This window comes from Ammospiza nelsoni, chromosome 3 (assembly GCF_027579445.1).
Source record: "Ammospiza nelsoni isolate bAmmNel1 chromosome 3, bAmmNel1.pri, whole genome shotgun sequence".
NCBI lineage: Eukaryota > Metazoa > Chordata > Aves > Passeriformes > Passerellidae > Ammospiza > Ammospiza nelsoni.
The window spans coordinates 42,796,571-42,817,706 of NC_080635.1; the positions used below are offsets into that span (position 1 = coordinate 42,796,571).

Sequence of the window (21,136 nt, forward strand, 5' to 3'; positions counted from 1 at the left end):
ATCCTGCCCCTGGGGCTGACTGCAAAGCTGAGTTTCTTAGACCAGGAGCAAAGAACCTAGCCCTGGCTGCCATGGAGTGGGAAAGAATGATGTGCCCCAAAAGCTGCCCTGTGGCATCTCTGAGGCTGCACACAAGGTTGCAGATGAAATTTTTGGTCCCATCTTCAGCCCCTTCAGCTTGCACCCCAGCTCTGCCAAGGGAATGCCAGGCCATGCCCTGTTGGTGTCCCCATTTCTTCTAAAGGCAGCAGGAAAATTCTCCTTCCACACCTCCTGAGTGGAATTTGCTCCCTCCACAGCTGTCCTGGTGCAGGTTCATTTGCAAACTCTCTAAACTAGAGTGGTGGTGTGTTTGCTCCCTGAAAAACCTTTATTAAAGAAAAAAAGGTATTTTTTTGTTTAAATATTTACACTAGATGACCTCATGCAGCACTGAGTGCCTGCCCTGCACACGAGAGCAGGGAGAGCACAGGAGCCCTTGAGCACAGGCACCCCACGATGCTGAGAGCTGCAGCTGCTCAGGCCCTGCCACAGGGATTGCTGGAGCAAACTGGGGCACAGTGGGAACCTACAGAAGCTCAGGCCTACAGGAACAGGAGAGTGAGTGCCTTGACAATGTATTTTCAGGTGACTATAGTCAGCTTTAGCCCTCTCTTCAGTGTAATACAGCTTCTAAAACAAGACAATTTCCTCAAAATTACAGTATGAAACACAAACAAAATCTGTTTTCATAAATACAAATATACACCCACATATACACACTTATAGAACAGGAACTTTTTGAAGCAACCAAGGGAAATGAAGTGTTTGAAAACTACTTCAACCTACAAGCTCCAGGCAGACTTTTACTGGCTTTACTCAGCTCTATTAACCAGCACACACTTATCTATAAAGCGTTCTTCTTTATTTAAGTTAAACAAATTTTCAAGGATGGTTTCCATCTATAAAATGAACAAGTACAAGCTCTGTACAGCAGACTTTTCAAACCAACTGAAAAAAACAGTTTCCAAACTATGTTTTGAAAATCTGCAAAATAAACAGTATCACCATTCTTGTTCTGAAGACAGTAAGAAAAGTTCTCAGGAGACTCCATCACAATTTGCTTCAAGGGCTCTTAATTTATCTTTCAAACAGATTAATTTCTTCAGCATTAAAAACCCCTAAAATCACAGTAAGTAACTTTGGCACACTGTCATGTAAACATAACAAAAGGATACCACTTCTTGTCTGTTCTCTCAAAGAAAAACATACAGCTCCTATATTAAAACCCCTATGCACAACATCCATGGGGAATTACTGAAAAGATATTCCTACTTTATGAATATTGCAGTCATTGAAGACTAAAGTGATGGAATATGGATTTTTAAAAAAATTTCTCTTTACTAGCAATTCAGATTCAGAGATAAGAGGCAGGTCAGTATTGAGTTGCAGCTGCTGACTTCAGTTAGTACCACCCTCAATCAGATCAAAGCTGTGAATGGAAATACTTCCACAGTTGAAGCTGAATGGTTAGGTTTTTTTAACTTCCTTTTAAATTCTGTTTTCCAAAGCCTCAAACAACTGGTTTGCTGCTGAGCTCATATTTCAGCATTTGTTTTCCAAAACATGAAGGCATCTATTGCTATGTTTATGAAATACGTTCTTCAAGTTCTTCAGCTAGGTCAAAGGCTACAGGGAGAGACTAAAAGCTGAAAATAGTTTATCCACTGGCCTTTAAAACAGGCAAGTTTTTTGGAGAAAGTGGACTGTGGATAAGCAGAGAAAAAGTATTAATTATTTATTTTAAAAGTCAGATGATGATGGATGGGTGAGACTGGATTTCAGGACCCCATCCAAAAGGTGAGCAGGTACCTGCAGGTCATAACTTCAGACACACAAGGCATCTATGGGCACAGTGAAGCCACCCTGCCCATGACAGTACCATCTCTACACCTGATGCACAGGTACAGCCAAGGGAAAACAAAAAATCAGGAACTACTCTACTTCCAGGACAAAGAAAGAGGGGAACTGTACCAGCATACTACAGTACAGCAGATGTTTTGCATCTCCTTATGATCAACCCTTATATTTTCCCAAGATCCATCTTTCCAAAACCACTTCCTGGCATTCCATGTCTGCACTAATTTTTGTCAACACTGTCTTACTTATTAATACTTTTTTACCTTCCTTCTCATTTTAAAAGCTCATTGAAGCATTTGCTTTTAATAAAAAAGTATTTAGTCTATGCAAACATAAGAAAGGACAGGTCAAAGTTTGGGTTATCTTTGACAGCATTGTTTTATAAAAATGACATCAGCTGGACTGAAGCTGCAAAATGCACAAGTTCTATGGTTAAAAGCACATAGGCTATGCAGGTATCCAGGCTGATTCCCAGAGTCAAGCCTGAATTCATTCAAAAGCTACATTTAAAGAAAAAAAAAAAAGAAAATTCCCCAGTAGTAGGTCTATAAATTAAGCAAGTGCAATTCAGAGATATTACATAGCTGCTCATCCTTGCAAATTAAAATTCAGATCTTGTGCTGTTGTCAGTGGTGTTTCAATTCTAACTTATTTCTACAGCTCAAAAGGGGAGTTTGAGACTATTTTTTCCTCATTAGGGCCCAGAATAAAACTCTGCTGAACCAATACACCTGCACAAAAGCTCTGTGCAGTTTATATAATTTTGTAACAAAGGAAGAAATATTTTAAAGACAAAGTACTACAGAAATGATCAACACAAATATAAAGTACAGGTTTAACATTATCCAGAGCACAGGTGATGAACTCCCAAGCTGGAATAAACAATCCAAGCAATCATCTGGGCAGATGCATTGACTTCCTCTGCTATTTTCTTTCTCCTCCTGAGTTTCATGATCTCCAGCGAGGGTGAAGTGTTAAGAAGTAGATCCAGTTTGCAAAGCAAAAGCATCCAGTGTTAGCAGGGACATCACACCCAGCAGCACAAAATCCGCACCCTCCGAGTTTCTCTCTCCTAGCACTCCAATCCAATTTCTGGTTATACATATGTCAATCACTTTGTTGATAATTATAGGATGATGAAAACTGATACAAATCATTGGGAGCTGACAATATATATACTTTCATATATTTATATTTAGAGTCCATCATAGAAAAGTTCATATTCAAATTACCAAGTACACACAGGAGAAAAAAAAAGAAACTTCAAAATGACACTTCTGGTTCTGGAAATGACAAACCATGACTTCTATTCCAATGGAGTTTTCAAATGACCTTCTCCTAGTAATTTTTCCCACCCACCCTCCCACACTGTTCCCCACAGATGTTTCTTCAGATCCTTTTGTTTACAATACGTCAGTTGTTCCTAGAGTTAATTATCTGCTGTGCAAGTAGTAGCTGAAGACAGAAAGGAACAGTTCAAGTCTGCAGCACAATTCCTTCTTCCTGTGAAGTAATGCTCAGTGACATCTTTGCAGTGCTCCGAGTCCCCTGGATCCCTAGTGTCTGCTTCATCACTCTACTTTCAGATAAAGGTGGAATACTGAGGTATATAAGTTCCGTGGAAAGTTTTAAGAAATACATCAGTAATTCAATCAAAACTTAGCCCAATGTTTTTCAGTTGAAACAGCACTTTGCTTGTAAGTCCTTCTACTGCTGCAGATTAAGTGTGAATTTCCACTGCTGTGACAAAGAAGGATTGCAGATCTCAACGGTGAGACCACCATTTTTGGCATTTCGGCTGTCTAGACAGAGGTTGCTGCCAACGTGCCTCAGTTTAGAATTGCTTTCAATTTGTTCCCATTTCTGGAAGAGAAAATACAGTTATTGACCTGGAAAAGCAGGAAAAGGAAGAATTCTATATCATGTCCTTTGCAGTCTTCATAAGCTTCCCTGGCTTGTGCCTGGAAATGTGTACAAACTGCAATAACAGGAGCAGTTTGGATGATCCTTGAGTAAGAGTATGTACATTCTGGCAAGCCTTGCCAGAACAGCTGTTCTTTCTGCTAACACTCTGCAAGACACAGAATACACCAACACATTTCCCTCTAGTTCAGAACTTCTCAAATGCACTGCCTCACCCTGTTACCTGTGTGACACCTTTGGTCTGAAGAAAAATATGAGAATCAAAGTCCATCCACATAGCACTACAATACTGAGCATAGAGAAGCAAGAAGCACATTCACTATAGTCAACTCTACAGAAATCCAGAAATTTGCCAGACACCTTTCAATTCTACAGAAGATAAGAAATCTGTGCTGTCAAAAGTTCTTTGTCCAAGATGATGTCAAGGACAGACTAAATTCCAAATACAGGATTTAAAAAAAAAGGGGGGGTGGTTTCTCTTGTATGTCTACCATAATATGCCTGTAAACCTTATAAAAAAAATCTTGCTTCCTTAGTTTCCTTCTCTGAAGAGTGGCAAGAATATTCCTTCCTTCATCAATAAACAGTGTTCCAGTAACCTGTCTGCAAAAACAGATATAGAAGCAAGGAAGCTGGCAGATGATCAGAAGCGATGACTGAGCAGAAAGAGATGAGTTGTTTTATGACTAGATCAAAAAGATGGTATGACTCTGCAAATGTGAATTTCCTCAGTCATGGGAAATAGATGAAGTTACAATGCTGCATTGATAAAAATGAATTTGATGATTTCTAGGGCTGCTATAAGCAGGCCAAAACTGAAAAGAAGGAAAGCCAAAACACATTCTTCTGAGAAACAGCCTACATAATATTCAAACTTCACTGAGTGAGACCTTTCAAAAAGACATTGTGGAATATACAAACTCTTTCAGAAGACACACGAGGCAGTTGAATGCTGTTACACATCAATGGGTGAAACCTTTACATAAGGCCCTGTTGGGATGAAGCTTATTCTGCCCTGATGACACCATGAATCCTAGCTTCCCACACACAAACAACAGTAAAAGTAGAGCCTACAGAAGATATGACACATCACCAGGGCATTGTTTATTCACCATCCTTGTTTTCCCCACCTTTTGCAGAGTGCAATCATGACATACTAACCTGTCTGCTGTCGTTTTCCCTACAGCCCTGAAGTTTTATTAGTGAACCAGGAGCTCTGTCCACAACAGTAAGGCACAAATCCATGTGTTTCACTGACTTGTCCTTTGTTAAGGCCCATTCCTACAAAAAGGAAGAAACAAAAAGTGTACAAAATTGTGTATGTTAATATAGGCTACCTCTGCATACACAGCCCAAGTTAAAATCCTGCAAAAAGCTATGTACTGGCATGAGAACAGTTCATTGCTTCCCACGGGGCAGGAGATGAAAAGTCCATTTCAAACAGTAATTTAAATTGCTTCAGTGTCTGCACATCAGCTCAGGGCAGAGCTTGCTGTTTGCTCCCTCTGCTGGCTTTACACAGCTGCTGCTACCAGTCACACAGGGTCTCCTGAAGATACTCCTCCAAATGCTTATTTAGTTAGGTATTTATTTTTGTGTGTGTGTGGAAGAAAGGGACAGGTGTAATATGTATTTCTACATGTGTAAATATACATATAATTGTATACATAAAACCCCTAAAAGCTTGGTCTGCAGCACCACTGGCCACCCTGCCCACACACTGAACAAAGCACATGAACCACAGTGAGGAAACAGCAGTTCTTAATACAATTAAGACCACCAGAAAGCAATACACAAAAGGGATAGAGAGAATGTTTCTCCCATCCAAGGCATGATGTACAACAGAATCTCTGTTAAATGTATTTAAGTATGCAACTCCTAAATAGAGAGTAAAGAGAAGCTGTTCTGCATGTACTGCTGCCCAGCTTGTTTGATCTCAGCATCTCTTCACACAGAGCCTGATCTTGCACTGATGTTCAGACTCTCTCCATATGCCTCTCTCCTTTCAAGTTTGCTCTCCAGGGTCCACACTGGTCTCCATTTGTCTAACTACCCTTTGAGGAAAGAAGCCACTTGATTAAAGCCAGGCTAATGATTCAAATCATGTTTATAAACTACTTAAAATGGCATGATTAGCTTCTCTCAAGCAACTTAAGAGGATTTAGTGGTGTATAATACACAACCTTAGACATACAGGGCCAAGCGTGTATGTTAAATAACATTTAAATGTTATTTTGCATGTAATCAGTGTTTCAGAAATAAAATAAATGTATAATTACTTTGAAACTCAGCAGATTTAATAATTATTAAATCTCTTTGGGAAGAGATGCTCAGAACACTCAGAATTTGCAGCCCAAAAAATTACAAGTAATCACAACCATACAGGTCCCAAGCCACTGGATGGGCTTACTGCACTATATTCAGCAAGTACTAGAATGATGACAACTGTGGAAAACAAAGCAAAGCTAGAACAAATCTGTGTATCCATTTGTCTTCCAAACTCTTAGCTGATAACTTCTCCTTTTACTCTCAGCATGTTAAACTCAGATGACAGCAAAATTACTTGCCTTTTCAGTTCTGTCCAGTAAGATGGCCACAAGAACCATTAATGTATAATAAAATATTAATAGCCACTTTTTTTAGTCACAAGTAAAGGAACTAAGCAAGTTCTTTTCAGAGCTTATCAGGAATTACAAATGGCCCCAAACTCTTCCCTGGTAAGATTTATAGTGAAAAATGACAGCTGAAAATACTATCAGGGACGTAGTAAAACTTGCATCTGAGAACCCTGCAGTCAGAATTAGAGCCTTGAAATGATTACCTTTATACATCTCTACCCTTCCATCAAAAAGCTGTAGGAGCTCCAGGCACAACAGAAATTATGCAAGAAGTTAAACCTTTTAAAAGCCAAAGTACAGCTGCTTCATGAAAGCTCCAAGCCCTGTTGCTGGAAACATCTACATGATTGCCCCTCATGTTACAAGACACAGTGTATAGATACTTTCCTCCACAGATCAGTAACTATGACTATAATGGAGGTAAAATGGAACAAGTTCCACTACACCAGAGGAGAAATTGTAAGCAGTGTATATGCTCAGGGCACAGGCTGGAAAATGGATAGCTTTATTGCAAAAATCAGAATATCTGAGAAAATCTGTGTCAAATCAGAAATAAAAAGTTAATAGACAAACTAATCTGAAACCTTCCCCTTGAGCCTAAGTGCATTTGGCTTTACCTTTAGCTCTTTATCACAGCCCTGCATATTTGCATATTGTCAAGCACACCACAAGCTACTCAGCCCTCTGGAGGTGCACAACTACCCCTGAGTTGTACGAGCCTGGAGGAGGGGAGAGCAGGGGAAAAAGGGGGCAGAAATCCCATTTTTACTTAGGTTTTGCATTTTAAGTTGTGCTGAACATAAGACAGAATACACTCTTCAAGTTACAGAAGACTGCCACAGCCTATAATGCCCTTAACTCCTCAAAAAACCTCCTGATAAGAATAAGGTGCAAAACACAAAGTACAGATCTACAGACTGTGGTTTGTTCCCTATCCCTCTCCTCCCATGCTGTCATTTCTTTTCAATCCAATACAAGTTCTGCTTGGACATAAAACCTCAGTTTGATCTGTCTGAATGTCCTCTCAAAGGTATTTGTTCAGAGCAAGTGCATAGTGGTTTGTCAAGGTCAGTGCCACAGAAAAAACCACAGACACAGAAAGCAGAGGGTCAGCTTCAGTGAGGGGAGTTTGAAAAAGGAAGATAACTTTGTGTATCTACAAAGAGTACACAATATCAGCAGAAAATTCTACAATTTCTGCTCCAAGGCACTTGTGACACATCTACCCTTTCTTCCAAAAACCTCACTGTGGTTTCTGAAAAGATGAGGGTACTTTCATAAAGGTAATTGAAAAAGCCTCCATGGATAAATTCTCTTTAATGATAGGGAATAGAGGCATTTCTCACATGTTGATTTCAATGAATTGTCATCACACATCTTCCAGGAAATTACTTCATTTTAGGCTTCATCTTATTTTAGGTTTTTCCGCTTCTAATTTAAATTAGAGCAAACTTCTGACACTCATTCAAGAGTAGTTTTTAATTGGTCAGCCTTCTATTTTAACAGCTGTACTTGACACATTAATATTACATTTGATTTAAAGTCAGGTTTAATCTGACAAGGATTTAGTGACAAAGCAGCACACAAAGCAGTGAGAACCTCTGTGTGCATTTCATGAATGATAACTAAGTCACAACTGCATAAATAGATTCTTTGAAATAATTAATGCTCTCATTTAAAGATCTGACACATTTACAATTAGTTTAGGAGTAGGATTAGAAAGGATTTGTTAAAACACTCCCCTTACTGTGAGTGAACATTAGGCACTGCTGTTTTCTAGAAGAGCCAAATGGGGATTTATGACAGATTTTTTTTTAAACTCCACTATTGCAAACTGTAAATGACTAACAGTGCAGCACAGCAAAGCATTCTTTTATTTTGCTGATCTTAGGCCATATGCTTAATGCAACCCAAATATTTTCTGAAGTAAAAATTGCTCCCAAAAAATCAAACACACCATTTCATTGGAAAAAAGCTTTCTAAGCAAGTACAAAACCTCTGAGAAGGAAGCTATGACCTCTAGTGCCATAGTGACAAAGGAAGGGGATAATGTGGTGCTCACTGAATGAATCTCTGGGATCAGATTCTAATCCTGAAAACACAAAATTATATTTGAGGGAGAAACTTTTTAGCCCATCTGTAACAACAACTGATGTGCTGGTTTAGGTTCATCTTTCTCTCACCAGTACATAGTAACTGCTTGAGTTTAAAAGTTTAGCTTAACTTTCTTTCTTTTGTTCAAGACTTAGTGTAGAAAGCAAAATTAATGGCATACAGACCTGGTTCCCCCCGGCATTATGACATTCATAAACTCCAACAACACCATCTGCAAAATGGCCCAAAGTGTCAAGGCAATTGGTACCCTGCTGCAAAGCCCCAAAGGCTATATCTTGATGATCAGGTACCCTAAAACAAAACCAGAAATATCTGCTTGATTCAGTTCAGGGTTTGTTTGGCAGGTTTTTCCTACCTTTTTATTTTTTAAACTCCTTGTTTGTAAAAACACTCAGAGTACTTTTAAGATGAGAGGTTAAGGGTGAATGATGACTATCATCTGAAAATCTCTATCATCTTTTGAGGGGAGGCAATTATCTAATCATGAATTGATCAAGCATGAGTAAACTTGCAAGCTTACCACACACAGTACCAGAAGACTTGTACCAGAGAAGGAGGGTGAACATACAAATGTGGCACAAAAATCGAATTAAAGATGACTTATCATTTAAAGTGACTCAAAGCTTAATGTTATCAATTAGCTCATCAAGTCCTTTTGTCTTTTCAGGCAACTTAGCTTGTGGCAGAAATAGGACACTACATGTTTCTCAGACTGTTTTTACTGAAATGTTAACAAAGGGGTTAGGAATTTGAAAAAAAAAAATCAAAGTTTTCTGATATCTACTTTCTAATGGTTGCACGTAAAGTACACTCCTAGCATGGAACCACCTAGGCAAGTTCCATTCAGCAAAGTACAGTTGTGGGTACAGCCCATGAGTTGAACAGTAAAACAAGGGCATATCAGAGCCTCTAAGAACTCCAGACTATAATATGAGTATAATAATTCAACACAGCAGAATGAGCACGTGAGGGATGACAGAACAAGACAACATTACATGTAAGTAATGCTTATGGTAGCACATTTTTCAGGGGAGACATTTTTTCTCACAGATTAAACAAAACCAAATATGCTTTGGCACTCTTAAGAGTAAATAAAGGAGAACTTAATTCCTCAGTATCATCCTGCTTAATGAGACTCATTAGTATGTATGGTTCTGCACATGTTGCACTGGGGCTGTAATAGCTGGTGCTGCTTTTGCATCTCAAGCCTGTATGTCTCTAGCAGTTACCTAGCACCACTGACATGAAGTGGCCCCAGGGAAAAAACCTCAAGCATTCTTACAAAGATACACACAATATCTTACACCACTACACTACCAGCATTAGGTTGACAGGCTAGTCAGACTAGTTAGTGGGCTCAGATCTGAACAACATACTTAATGGATTATTTAACCAAAATCTTTCTATCCTTTCAAAAAGCATTTCTCTTGGAGGATTTCTCATTAGCTAGGATGTTCATGTTATAGAAACTGTTTGCAGTGTCATCCCTCACTTCCCCCTTCTCAGCCCTTCCAGAAGTCAGTGATTATTCAGTGACAAGAGAAAAGGAGACAAGAAGGAATAGGAGACTCAGCTTCTCAGAGCCTTAGACATCTACCCTTGTCTGCCAAACACACAAGGCCCTCTTGTCTGCTGAATGTCATCATTTGTTCTGCAACGAGATTCAGTCTCCTCACTTAACTAGGCATGGGCTTAGGCACAGGCAAAAGCTTTAAAGGGATGACAACAGGACACAGAATATGTACTTTTGAGCAAATGGCTTGGGTAGGGGACTAACTTCAGGCTCAGGTAAGTTCAGTCCTTTGGACACTCTTCTCTAAAATATTGCAGCTGTAGTTGCCGTAAGTAGAAAAAGCAGCTAGCTATGGAAAAATTACTCTTTAAGAACAGAACTAACAAAAAAAGCAAATAAATCTGCATGAAGCATTGCATTCATAGATAAAGTAAAACATATCCTTTACATCCAAGTATGGAGGAAGAGAAACCAATGATTTCTGGGGAGGGCAAAAAAGAAAACTCCATATGAACTCTGTTTCAGCCAAAACTCACCGTAATTCAGGATAAACATTTTCAAGATACCACTTAAAGGGTTTGCAGCTAAGTCTCTTTCTGAGCTCCATTCGGCTTTGAATACTAGAGGAGAAAAAAAAAAAAAAAGTTTTCAGAGTCAGGCTACTGTCTTCATATATTTTATGGAATACACAGAAAACACAAGAACTATAGAACTGTAGAAATAGGTTAAGAGACAACATCAGATTTAGCACTGCTTTCACCTCAGAAGGTGCTATGTCATGAAGAATTAACAAATAGGGCGAAGAAGCACTTGTGACTTACTTGCCATAAGGTACATTCCTGGCTGAAGGCACTGCTGCATAATAGAAATTTTTATACTCATCCATCCAGACTTCTGCTGCTCTGCGTGTATTTCTAGGGACAATCATAGGAAACACATGGGTTATATTTTCTCTAGGTGCAATTAAACCATCCAATTTTTCCTCAGATTAATTTTAACCCTTCCCTGAGTTGCCCCAAGTCAGGCAGCAGACTCCCTATAAAAGACCCACTTAATAGAAAACCATTTGAGTAACATAACTGAAATTAATGCATTTATAATGAAATTTATATATTTTCCACACTCCTCACTGCTGCAGGTTTTCATCCAGAACTTAACACAGATCTTTCAGTTCTTTCTGCAAACTTCATGGAATTTATTAGGTTGATGCACTCAAAGTCCCAAAAAGACACAAGCTTTCACAATACTTAAGCCTATGAAACAAAGTGGGAAAACTGCACAGTGCAGGAGTGGGAAAACTGCACAGCATATTCATAAACAAGTCTTCTATGGCTGAGGTACGAGGAAACGTTGTAAAATTTGAGAAAGATTCATTATTCTAATAAGTGGGAAAAAAATCCTAATCCAAACGTTTTACTTCTAATCAAACACATCTCTAACTAAAATTCCTGTATTTATGTAATTGGTGTCTTTACATTTTCTTTTGGACTGCAACATGGTGCAATGGCTTTTCCCCTCCTCTGGCTTCCATGTAAAACTCTTTTACTTCTACTGTTCATAATTTTATGCTTTGAAAAGGAAGTCTTACTTCATTTGCAACTGCCATGCTCTGAAGCTTACTTTACATTTGGCAGAAAGTGCACCTAAAGCAACTGGAGTGAACTCAGTAAGCAAATAACTCCTTTAATATGATTTTCCAATTCAAAAGACAAAACAATCAGGATTAAGTGAGGAGGCTTGCATGTTGCTGAGCAAACAGGATACAGCGAATGAAAATTTCACAAGACCGGTCTGAATAATTTTTTCGTTTGAGGACTGATTTTTTTCTTGCAAAGATTAAATTTTTTGTAAGTAAAATCCTACTAGATTCAGATAAGAAGCTATGTGAATGTATCTTCACCTGCAGTCTCTCAGGCCTGTGCGAGTGTCAGTCACTCAGCCCCTCCTGTCTGCCCAGCAAGCAGCTTGGATGCCAGAGGCCAAACAGATTTGGGTGGTGAGAGAGGAGGTACTTTGTTTTCCAGGGTGTAACAACCCCAAAGGCACTTTCAAGGCCAGAATGCCTGCCTGTATCCCACTGGCTCATACTCACAGAGGAAGAACAGCTCAGGCTTGGCGTGACACAAATATGGGCACTGTGCAGATGCTGAGAACTGCCTGCACTAGCAAGGCCCTAAAGAACTCGGAGTGCTGAGGAACACAGCATGGGATACACTTAATGTTGAGCCACTTAATGAAACAGAGCACTGAGAGATCAGAGGCAGCTTTGCTTGGAGCAGACTGGGCCTGCACGGCTCACTGGAGTGCTGTGTTAAGGCAGCACTGGCCACACAAGCTGTCCCTGCCCACATCACACAGCCAGGACATGGTGATGTGGTCCCTCTCCCATGAAACAGGACTCCCAGTCTCCCACCCAAAATTACCAACCTGTTTGGGCTGCCAAAAGGCAGTGCATACTGACTAGCCAGCTAAAAAGAGAGGAGTCCAGAACAAGCTGCCTACAGCCAAGAGACAGATGCCAACACATCCCAACTGCACCACCAGCACAGGTTCCATGCACCAGTTTTCTTGGCACCATGGTCCTACACATGTGTATTATAACACCTGTACTACAAGGATATCCTTCTACCTAGGGTTTCTTATCGTCTCATTGCTAAAATCAATTTTAAGGCATCCCATTATATTGGTTTGAAATCCAAGAAAGCTATTTAATGGCACAAGCAAAGCAGTATCTTGGCAACACCCCAAAGATGGAAAAGCTGCAGGAGTGGGAAAACTGCACAGCATATTCATAAATTTATTCACTTTTATTAACCATGCTCCTTGTTATGACACTGTCATTTCAAAACCTCACTAAACTACACCAGTTGCATCCTAAGCTTACACAACGCAGTTTAAAAGGTAAAGCTTTCAACCCTCCTGATGCCCACTATAAATGTTGGAACAGAGATGTGATGTACTGAGGACATTTCATTGCTAGCTTTTGTTTTCACATAAGTACTATTTTTCATTTTTCACTGCAGCATAAAATATATATGTCAAAGAATGGGAAAAAAGAAAAAAAATACTAGAGTTCCTTCTATACTAAAAAAACCAGGACAGTGACTTTATTTTAGCAGATATTCAATTCATTAAAGTCACCTTGGTGGCATAACCAGCATGGAAGGGAAGAACTACACCCTAAGGAGATTCCTCAGTATAAAGTAAATCACGAGTCCAAAAATATCAGCAGCTAGGAACATTCTTATGAATTTAAGTGCATCTGCACTCTGTGTTGCTTCATGTTAAACAGAGTTTGGGCTCCACATCCCTTCAAGTGTAAATAAACAATTTTATTTCCAGCTCTTAGCCCACAGAATCTTTAGCTGAGACTTGTACTTCTCCAGCTCCCTGAGCATCAAGTTCAAGTCTCTAAACCGAAATCTACAGTAATTCTTCAGCTACAACTGATACAGCCTTGACCATAATGCCCTCAGTACATTTATGCCATACTTTTATCCATATTAAGTCAAAACCACTATGAACATGCTGTTCACAGCACTCTTTAGAAAACAAACTGGGGAGACAGCTCAGTATTTCAGCTACTGCTATGCATGGGTACCAACAGGAAAATTAACAGGCATATTAATCTAAGCCTTTAAAACTGCAATTTCTTAGATCTGTAGAGAATGCATTTTTAAACAGAACACAGGAAAGGCAAATATTATAGAGAACCAAGTTGCCAACAGACTGGCATAAATACAGAAATCAGTTTCCATAATATTTGTATATTGTATAATCCATAGTATTTGTAAATATATATAATACATGCTGATCATGTAATAATGAAAAGCAAGCAAAGCATATTCATAACTTAGTGTATTGTGGCTTTTAGTGAACAATGAAGCTGTTTCTACAAAATGAAGTTTTATGACAGTTTTGAAAATAAAGCCTTCTTTAAAATCAAACACACACAATATTGATGAAATACCAAGTTAAGCATTTCCTTATTTTCCAGATTCTCAGTCCGTGTCCACCAGAAGTTTCCCTCTTCCAACTCATAGGTTCTTCTCTCAATCTACATAGCTGACTCAAAGTCATTAGTTTCTTTTTAATTAATATTTTACCATGATAGATAATATTGCAAGTTTTTCTGAAGACAAGATCCCTGAAATGGAATTACTGCCACCTGCTGACTATCTTAGGAAACCCAAACCATTGCTATTCAGCACTCACCTGGCAAACACAGTGCCACTCCCACCGGGAAATGTGTAGGGATGCTGTTTGCGGAATACGTGACCCACTCTGCTGCAAGGGATGATTTCTAGGCTCCCACCACATTGCCAAACTCTGAATGAGATCTCTGAAATAAAAACAGGAATGAAAGACCAACATAATATACTACTGTTATTTTGTATTATATTTACAGAGAAGGCTTTTAGTGATTGTTGTTGAGAAGATCAAGAGAGACAATTTTTTAGTAAGTTGTAGGATAAACAAAGGCATGTATCTAAAGCATTTATGCTTCTGCAAGCTCAGCAGAAATAAACACACTACATTGGAAGCAAAATGTGTATCTTCTCTTATCTGAAGTTAGCAGTTTTGCCCAAATCTATAAATCCTGCTTCAATTTGCCAGTGAGTTAGGTATATGTGCTTTATCTGAACAGCAAACAATAGTAGGCACATTTAATAAATAAATTAATGACCTAGTTTATAACAAAATTTTCAGCTGAAAACAGAGTAACTGAAGATAAGTGAAACCAAGGAAACTAAAATAACCAATAGATTTGAGCTGTTAACTTATTACAATAGATAAACAAACACTCCCAAACAGTGGAAGGAATTATATCAAGTCAATGTTGACTTGAGGATAGACCAAATAAAAACATAACTTCTGTAAATTCAAGGTTATGGACAGTACATGTCTAAGCCAAACTAATGATCTCAGCCACCTAGTGATGACACAAAGGTCTAAATCTTTTCTCATCTTCAACTTCTGATGGCAGAAGTCACCTGGAGAGAGAACTTTCCCACAACCACAAGTTAGAGAACATGTTATCTTCATTGCATGTCCAGAGAAAATTTAGAAAAAATAAAAGTAAATCAAAAGAGATGCTGCAATTTCAGCTGTTGACAGAGTAAGTTAACTGCCTTTCTTCTTGACTGTCATATTCATGAATCCTAGACAGTCAACATATCTCAAGCTGTAGATAGATCATACTCCAAAAACGTGAATGACAACATTGTCTTTGACAGTATTCACATAAGACAACTAATTTTTCATTTTTGTACACCTTTCAGCACCTTAGATTGTGAAGAATCTCAAAAAAAGTGAATATTACACAAAATAGCTCAGTGGGAAACACAGCAAAGGACGAGAATACAGGGAGAAGCAAACTAATTACTACTTGCACCAACATGGCTTCCAAAGCCTGCATGGAAAAAGAAAAAATATACAGCAACTAAAACTCAAAACAACCCCACAAACTCCTTTAAGACATCTCTTTTGTTATACTCAAACAGTAGGAAATGTTACTACCAGAGCAAGTTCAGTGGACATAGTTTTTAAATGAAAAGGCATAAGCAGCACATCAATAATTTTTTATGAGATCAAGTTACATTTCTGTAAGAGATTTGTTCTTTTTATTAGAGTGTGTCATCAATATAGAAGACAAGAAATGTCTTACTCATTCCCTGATTTTAGAAAAACTAGTAAGAAAAGCCTAGGTTTTCAAATTAGACCCAAACATTCTCAAGGTCCACCCAGCTCTCTGGTATACTCTGATTCTCCTAAGCTAATCAAAAAGCATCATAAACATACTGAGAACTGAAGTTTCTGAGTTGGAAAAGAGATTGAGCTAATCTTGATCCACTTTTTGTACAGTACACATGCATTACCAGTTACATTTAGCAGCAGTCTGAGAATGTACCTACCTTCATGGTAATTTGGGCAATTTAGAGAAAATACTGCAGGCTCATCTTAAAATTTGTCAAATTGGTACTGACATGTGAACAAAACCTCATAACAGCTGCTCTGTACATGCTTGAAGGAAAAATGCTAGCTTTTATAAATGAATATGATGTGCAGAATTATTTTGCTAGTCCATTTAGCATTTATTTGCATGTAACACCAAGCCCCTGATGTAGAGCTATACTTGAGAGTAAAGAGGCCTGACAAGTGTGCACATTGAATTTTAAACTGCACATCACAGATTTCTAGTTATCTGCTGCATGTGTCATTTATTGCCAATTAAATCATATGCCATGTGAATTTTACTCATCTTCAATTAGTCCAACAACTAGGAAGAAACCATTAGCTGCCTTCTGCCTGCTTTTCAGGCACCCCTAAGTCTCCATCTTTTTCTTCCCAAGGAGGGGGAGGAACTGAATAGAGCAGGAGCAAAATAAAGATCTCTTGGCATCCTTGAGAGAGAAGCTGTTGCTTGTGCCCTTTCCTGCTATCAAGGCCTCAATTATCAAAGCATAAAAGTAGTTGCTAAGTGTTCAGGAAAAAACTCAGTAGCTCAAGAACACGCTTGTAACTAATCAAATATTTAAGGGCTCGAGTGGCAAAAGTGGTTTTCAGAGTGAAAAGAGTATTGCTGCATTAAATTTATCCAATGACTTTCCAGGACATTTAAAAAATGAAAAATTATTATGTTTACATAAATACAATTTAGCAATATACAGCCAAAATAGCAAGACAACAGAAACATGGAATGTAACTGTTTAAAATACCTGTAGGGTTTCTTTTGAGTATTGCCCAGGATGGTCAGAGACAGGACTGCAGGAATGCCCCTTCCAACTTTTCAGTGTGTTACAGCAGCATTGAACATTTGGTTACCATGTCTCCACACAGCAGACATTTCCTTGTAGGCCCAGCATATGCTTAATGCATATGCAGATTTCAGTAACTCAAAATACTCGTGGGTTTTTACAAGTTCAATGTATTTCAGGATTTTGCAGCTAGCAAGTGCAGCATGGAAGCTTCTATGCTTAGAAGCGTTCCTAAAATGCACTACTTGGAATGTCTGAGATGCATCTCTACCCCAAAAAACTAAATAAATGAAAAACTGGAATTCTTGAGGAGGTGTCAAATTCTGCTCCTTTAAAATATTTCTTGTTTTAAAACAAGTATACTGGCCTTAACTGGAGAAAACCTTTGCACAATGCTGTAATGCAAACAGCCAGAAAAACCTACTAATGCCAGATTTAACCACCAGCTCAAAGGAGAATGGCTAAAGCACAGGTTCTCTCAGCCCCTCACCTCTCTTGCCTAAATCTCACTTGTGTCAACATCTGAAAATACAGAAAAAATGCCTTCTCAACCATTAATATCTCATAGGGCTAAAGAAGGGGTATAAAACTACAAAATTCACTAAGTTCAGCTGCCAGGCAGAATACTACTGGCAAAGTTCAGAAACAGATAATTCTTCAGTCAGCTAAATTAATTGATTTATTAAGGTGTATCTAATAACATTAAATTCATTCTCCTGCATTCCACTTTTCATGATTAAATTAAGCAACATCTTAAAAACATGCCTTCAACTGTCAGCATTTAAACATTATTATACTTAATTGCCAATCTACAGCCTGTATTTTTTACTAACCAACTTACATTACAAAAAAAGTAACTGCTCAATGAGCTAATACTTTTATTCCCTCATATTTAGCATGTAATTTTTCATTTGTTATAATTCTTTCATTGAAATAAATGTTTTGGATTTTGCCAATAAAGTGTATGAAATTTAAATGCTAGTTTTTAATCCTCTTTGCACAAAATCAGGAAAACCATGACTCCTTGACAATAAAGGAAATTATGAAACCTGCTTTCATTTAAGGTTGATCAGAAGGGAAATAATACACATACCTAGATTTTCTCCACCCCAAACATCCATCATCATGTCATACTTTCCTAGCTCTTCAAAATAGGATTTGTCCATCACAAATAATCCACCAGCTATCATGGGTGTCCTAAAGAAAAAAACAAATTAGTTACAGAACCATGAACATGGGGGTAACTATTGTTTGTACATCAAGATCAATAGTTTCTTGAAAAAACTGGCAATGTTTTTGAATGAAACTTATTTTGCATCTATCAATTCAAATGTTGTTTCCACACATTCCAATGGGACATTTCTATGGCCATTACCACCTTCTGAGGTAGCTTCCAAATTTCCACTTGGCTCACAAGTCACTTACTTTAAGGATGGCGATTTGTGCCAGCAAAATACATTAAAACTGATGCTGTATTTACAGCCCTCAAAACACACTGACTTTAAACTGAGTGACATCTACTTCTTAAGGATAAACAATTAACTAGTGTGTTTTAAGCAATTTTTTAAATACCATTTATTTCTGAGAATCTCATAATGCTCCATATAAATGAATGAAATTTCATTTTTTATCTAAGATATAGTGAAGATATTCTTTCAGACTCAAAGAAGATGATTTCTAACTCTCCTTAATTGCAAACTACAATCTATTTGAGAAATGGTGGTACAGACATACTTTATGGGAGCAACTGGATTTCCTTGTCGTGCTCTTCTTTGCTCTGGTGTCATGTAATCCCACTTGAATACAAGATTCCAGTCAAAACCTTCAAGAAGAAAAGTAAGATGTTAAAATTACTGTCGTCATCATTCAACTTGTAGTAACAATGTTCATTAAAAACACCAGGAACTGTAATTAAAATGAAAATCTTAAACATGTACAAAATTCTGGGTAGAAAACAAATAAGGAGTCTGGATGAAAGGTAAAGAAAAAAGAGTAAATCTCAAGCACCAAATAACTTCGGATCTCTTGTCTTCAACTATTTCACAAAGTGGGAAACCCAAGTGGCTTCCTTACATCAAATAGAAAAGATCATATGATGATCTTCCAGCCATTACAAATGCTCCCAACAATTTTTACTGAATAACTGCATTTCCACTCTTTAGCAGTGATCTCATATTTACACGAACACAGGCTTTATGCAGTACTCTTGAAGTAACTCTAACAGCAAGAGCTCTCCATCATGAAGGTCACAACAAATTATGTAGGTTCCACTTATCTTGTCAATATTCATTTAACTTCATACTTTAAAAACACTGTGTTTATAAATGCATCATTGTTTAAACCTGAGGCAAGTGCACTAGAGCACCAAAATCTTGCTTTCCTTATGCATATACATGTAAGTGTGAATACACAGTAACAACTGGTCAGGGCCTGTCGTGAGTTAAGCACAGAGCACAAAGATCACCAGAACAGACAAGATCAATAGGTCACCTATAGCAGCTTTCTACATTAGAGCCATTAAATTACCTCTTTTAGGCAATGATACAGAGCTCGTATAGGACAAACTTCTTATAGGAAACACTTTCAGAACAGTTTTTGTGCTGGGTTATGCTCATAATCATGAATATCTATTTAAAAAACTGCACAAGACCCATAGCCCTCTCCCAGTACACCTAGCAAATCAGCCTTGTACACTCTGCCTGCTGCCAAACACATTTAGATCCTATGAGGTCATGTAATGAATGATTTCCAGATTTCTGGTGCACAGATGTCAATAGTTTTCATTCTCCAGTATAAAGATTAAGCAATTGCTTTGTGGGGAAGTGGAGGAAAATAGCTAATGTAAACAGGCAACAATTACAGCCTACAAACTGCCTGTCTGCATCCATAAAGGTGCATAGCAGTGACTGATGTAGGAAGTTAAAAACTCCGCAGTTTTCGCTTTAACTCATGAGATAGTTATCACACACAATACAGAAATTACCCTGAACAGTCTTTACAGCATGCATGGCAGCTCCTTCTTTCCATGTCTGAGTATTTCATGAAGCATTGCACTGTAAAAATGAAAGACTGTCAAACTACTCTAAAACTCCAAGTAGCAAAACTGAAAAATGGCTCCAACCCACAGCACTGCAAAGCCTCCAGCATGAAGAGTAAAATGAGTTCCAATAATTCCATGCAGTTAAAAAGCCACATTTCATCCTAGATAGCCAGCAAAATTACTTGCATCTGGGAGAAGCTGAAAAACGCCCTGATCTGCAGCAGCAGCAGAGAGACACTGTACTGTGTACTCCAGTGAACACAAGGGGTCTCTTTTGGAACACAGCACTCTCACAAACTGAACAAGTGCATAAAGCCTCTACCCATTCAAAACTGCTTTTCCGTCTCCATCTTCACAGACTCTGGGAAAAATCTGCACTCAATGAGATAATATCAGTAAGTCTGTAAAAGGAGTATTTTTAAACACAGAGCATATCCAGTATGAAACTCTATCCAGTGTAAAATGCATCACAGGCATGCTCTAAATTATTAGCTCTCAGTTAACTACAGCTTGTTCCAGTAATTGTGGTGTTTCTCAGGGTGGCATAAACAGTTCCATAAATCCCCCTCAAAAAAAAAAAAAACCAAAACCAAACAAAAAAAACCAAACAAAAAAAGCCCAACCAAATAAAGAACCTGTAACATTAAAAGCATGGATTTAGTTTTGGCCAGACTTGGGAATTACTTCAGACTTGTCCACTTTGAAAAAAGTGTGTACCATTTCCTAGGTTGCTTGTCTTGGGTGATTAAGTCCTTTCATGACAGACCAGGCACAAATGCTGTCCCAGCTGTTTCAACTCTCCATGCTTCAGCCACACAGACACTGTACCTAAGGTTGAAAGCATAGTTCAGTTTCCATGTTTAGACTTGGCCCCAGTGAAAAGTGTCCTGTGGTGCGAAATGCTGTAGTGCCTCTACCATGGCAATCTGGCTTTTGGGAACTGACAAATATATTATTGATATTTCAAGCGACCCTCAAATAGCTTGGCACACTAGTAGGTGCAAAATTACCATTAAGGTCAAAAAAGTGTTTCTCACTCCTCTATCAGAAGTATGTAGGAGTCATGCACCTTAAAAAATGAAAAACCCAATCTCTTTCCGTGTACAAAAGGAAAAAATTAGTACTAAAAATAATAGACAAATGAACAAATTAGGTTACAGATTAAAAGATAAAGCATAAAGGGCAGTAGTAAGTGAAACACTCTCAATCCTCTCCCACTTAACTTGGGAAGAATTTAGCATGAACCCAGCAGCAACCTGATCTAAGGCTT

At 38.2% G+C, this 21,136-nt stretch overlaps 1 protein-coding gene across 1 annotated transcript in view; it reads right to left on the reverse strand.

Moving 5' to 3' along the window:
• Nucleotides 1–882: 882 nt before the first annotated feature.
• The window catches only part of GALNT2 (polypeptide N-acetylgalactosaminyltransferase 2), an 89,006-nt gene continuing 68,752 nt past the window's right edge, over nt 883–21,136 (reverse strand). Inside the window, exons 9-16 of the mRNA XM_059468722.1 lie at nt 18,561–18,648; nt 17,920–18,023; nt 14,284–14,410; nt 10,890–10,982; nt 10,605–10,688; nt 8,720–8,846; nt 4,984–5,103; nt 883–3,762 (exon numbers count right to left, since the gene is read on the reverse strand). Coding sequence (XP_059324705.1) covers nt 3,607–3,762; nt 4,984–5,103; nt 8,720–8,846; nt 10,605–10,688; nt 10,890–10,982; nt 14,284–14,410; nt 17,920–18,023; nt 18,561–18,648 — 899 coding nt within the window. The 3' untranslated portion in view covers nt 883–3,606. The remainder of the gene's footprint in view (nt 3,763–4,983; nt 5,104–8,719; nt 8,847–10,604; nt 10,689–10,889; nt 10,983–14,283; nt 14,411–17,919; nt 18,024–18,560; nt 18,649–21,136) is intronic.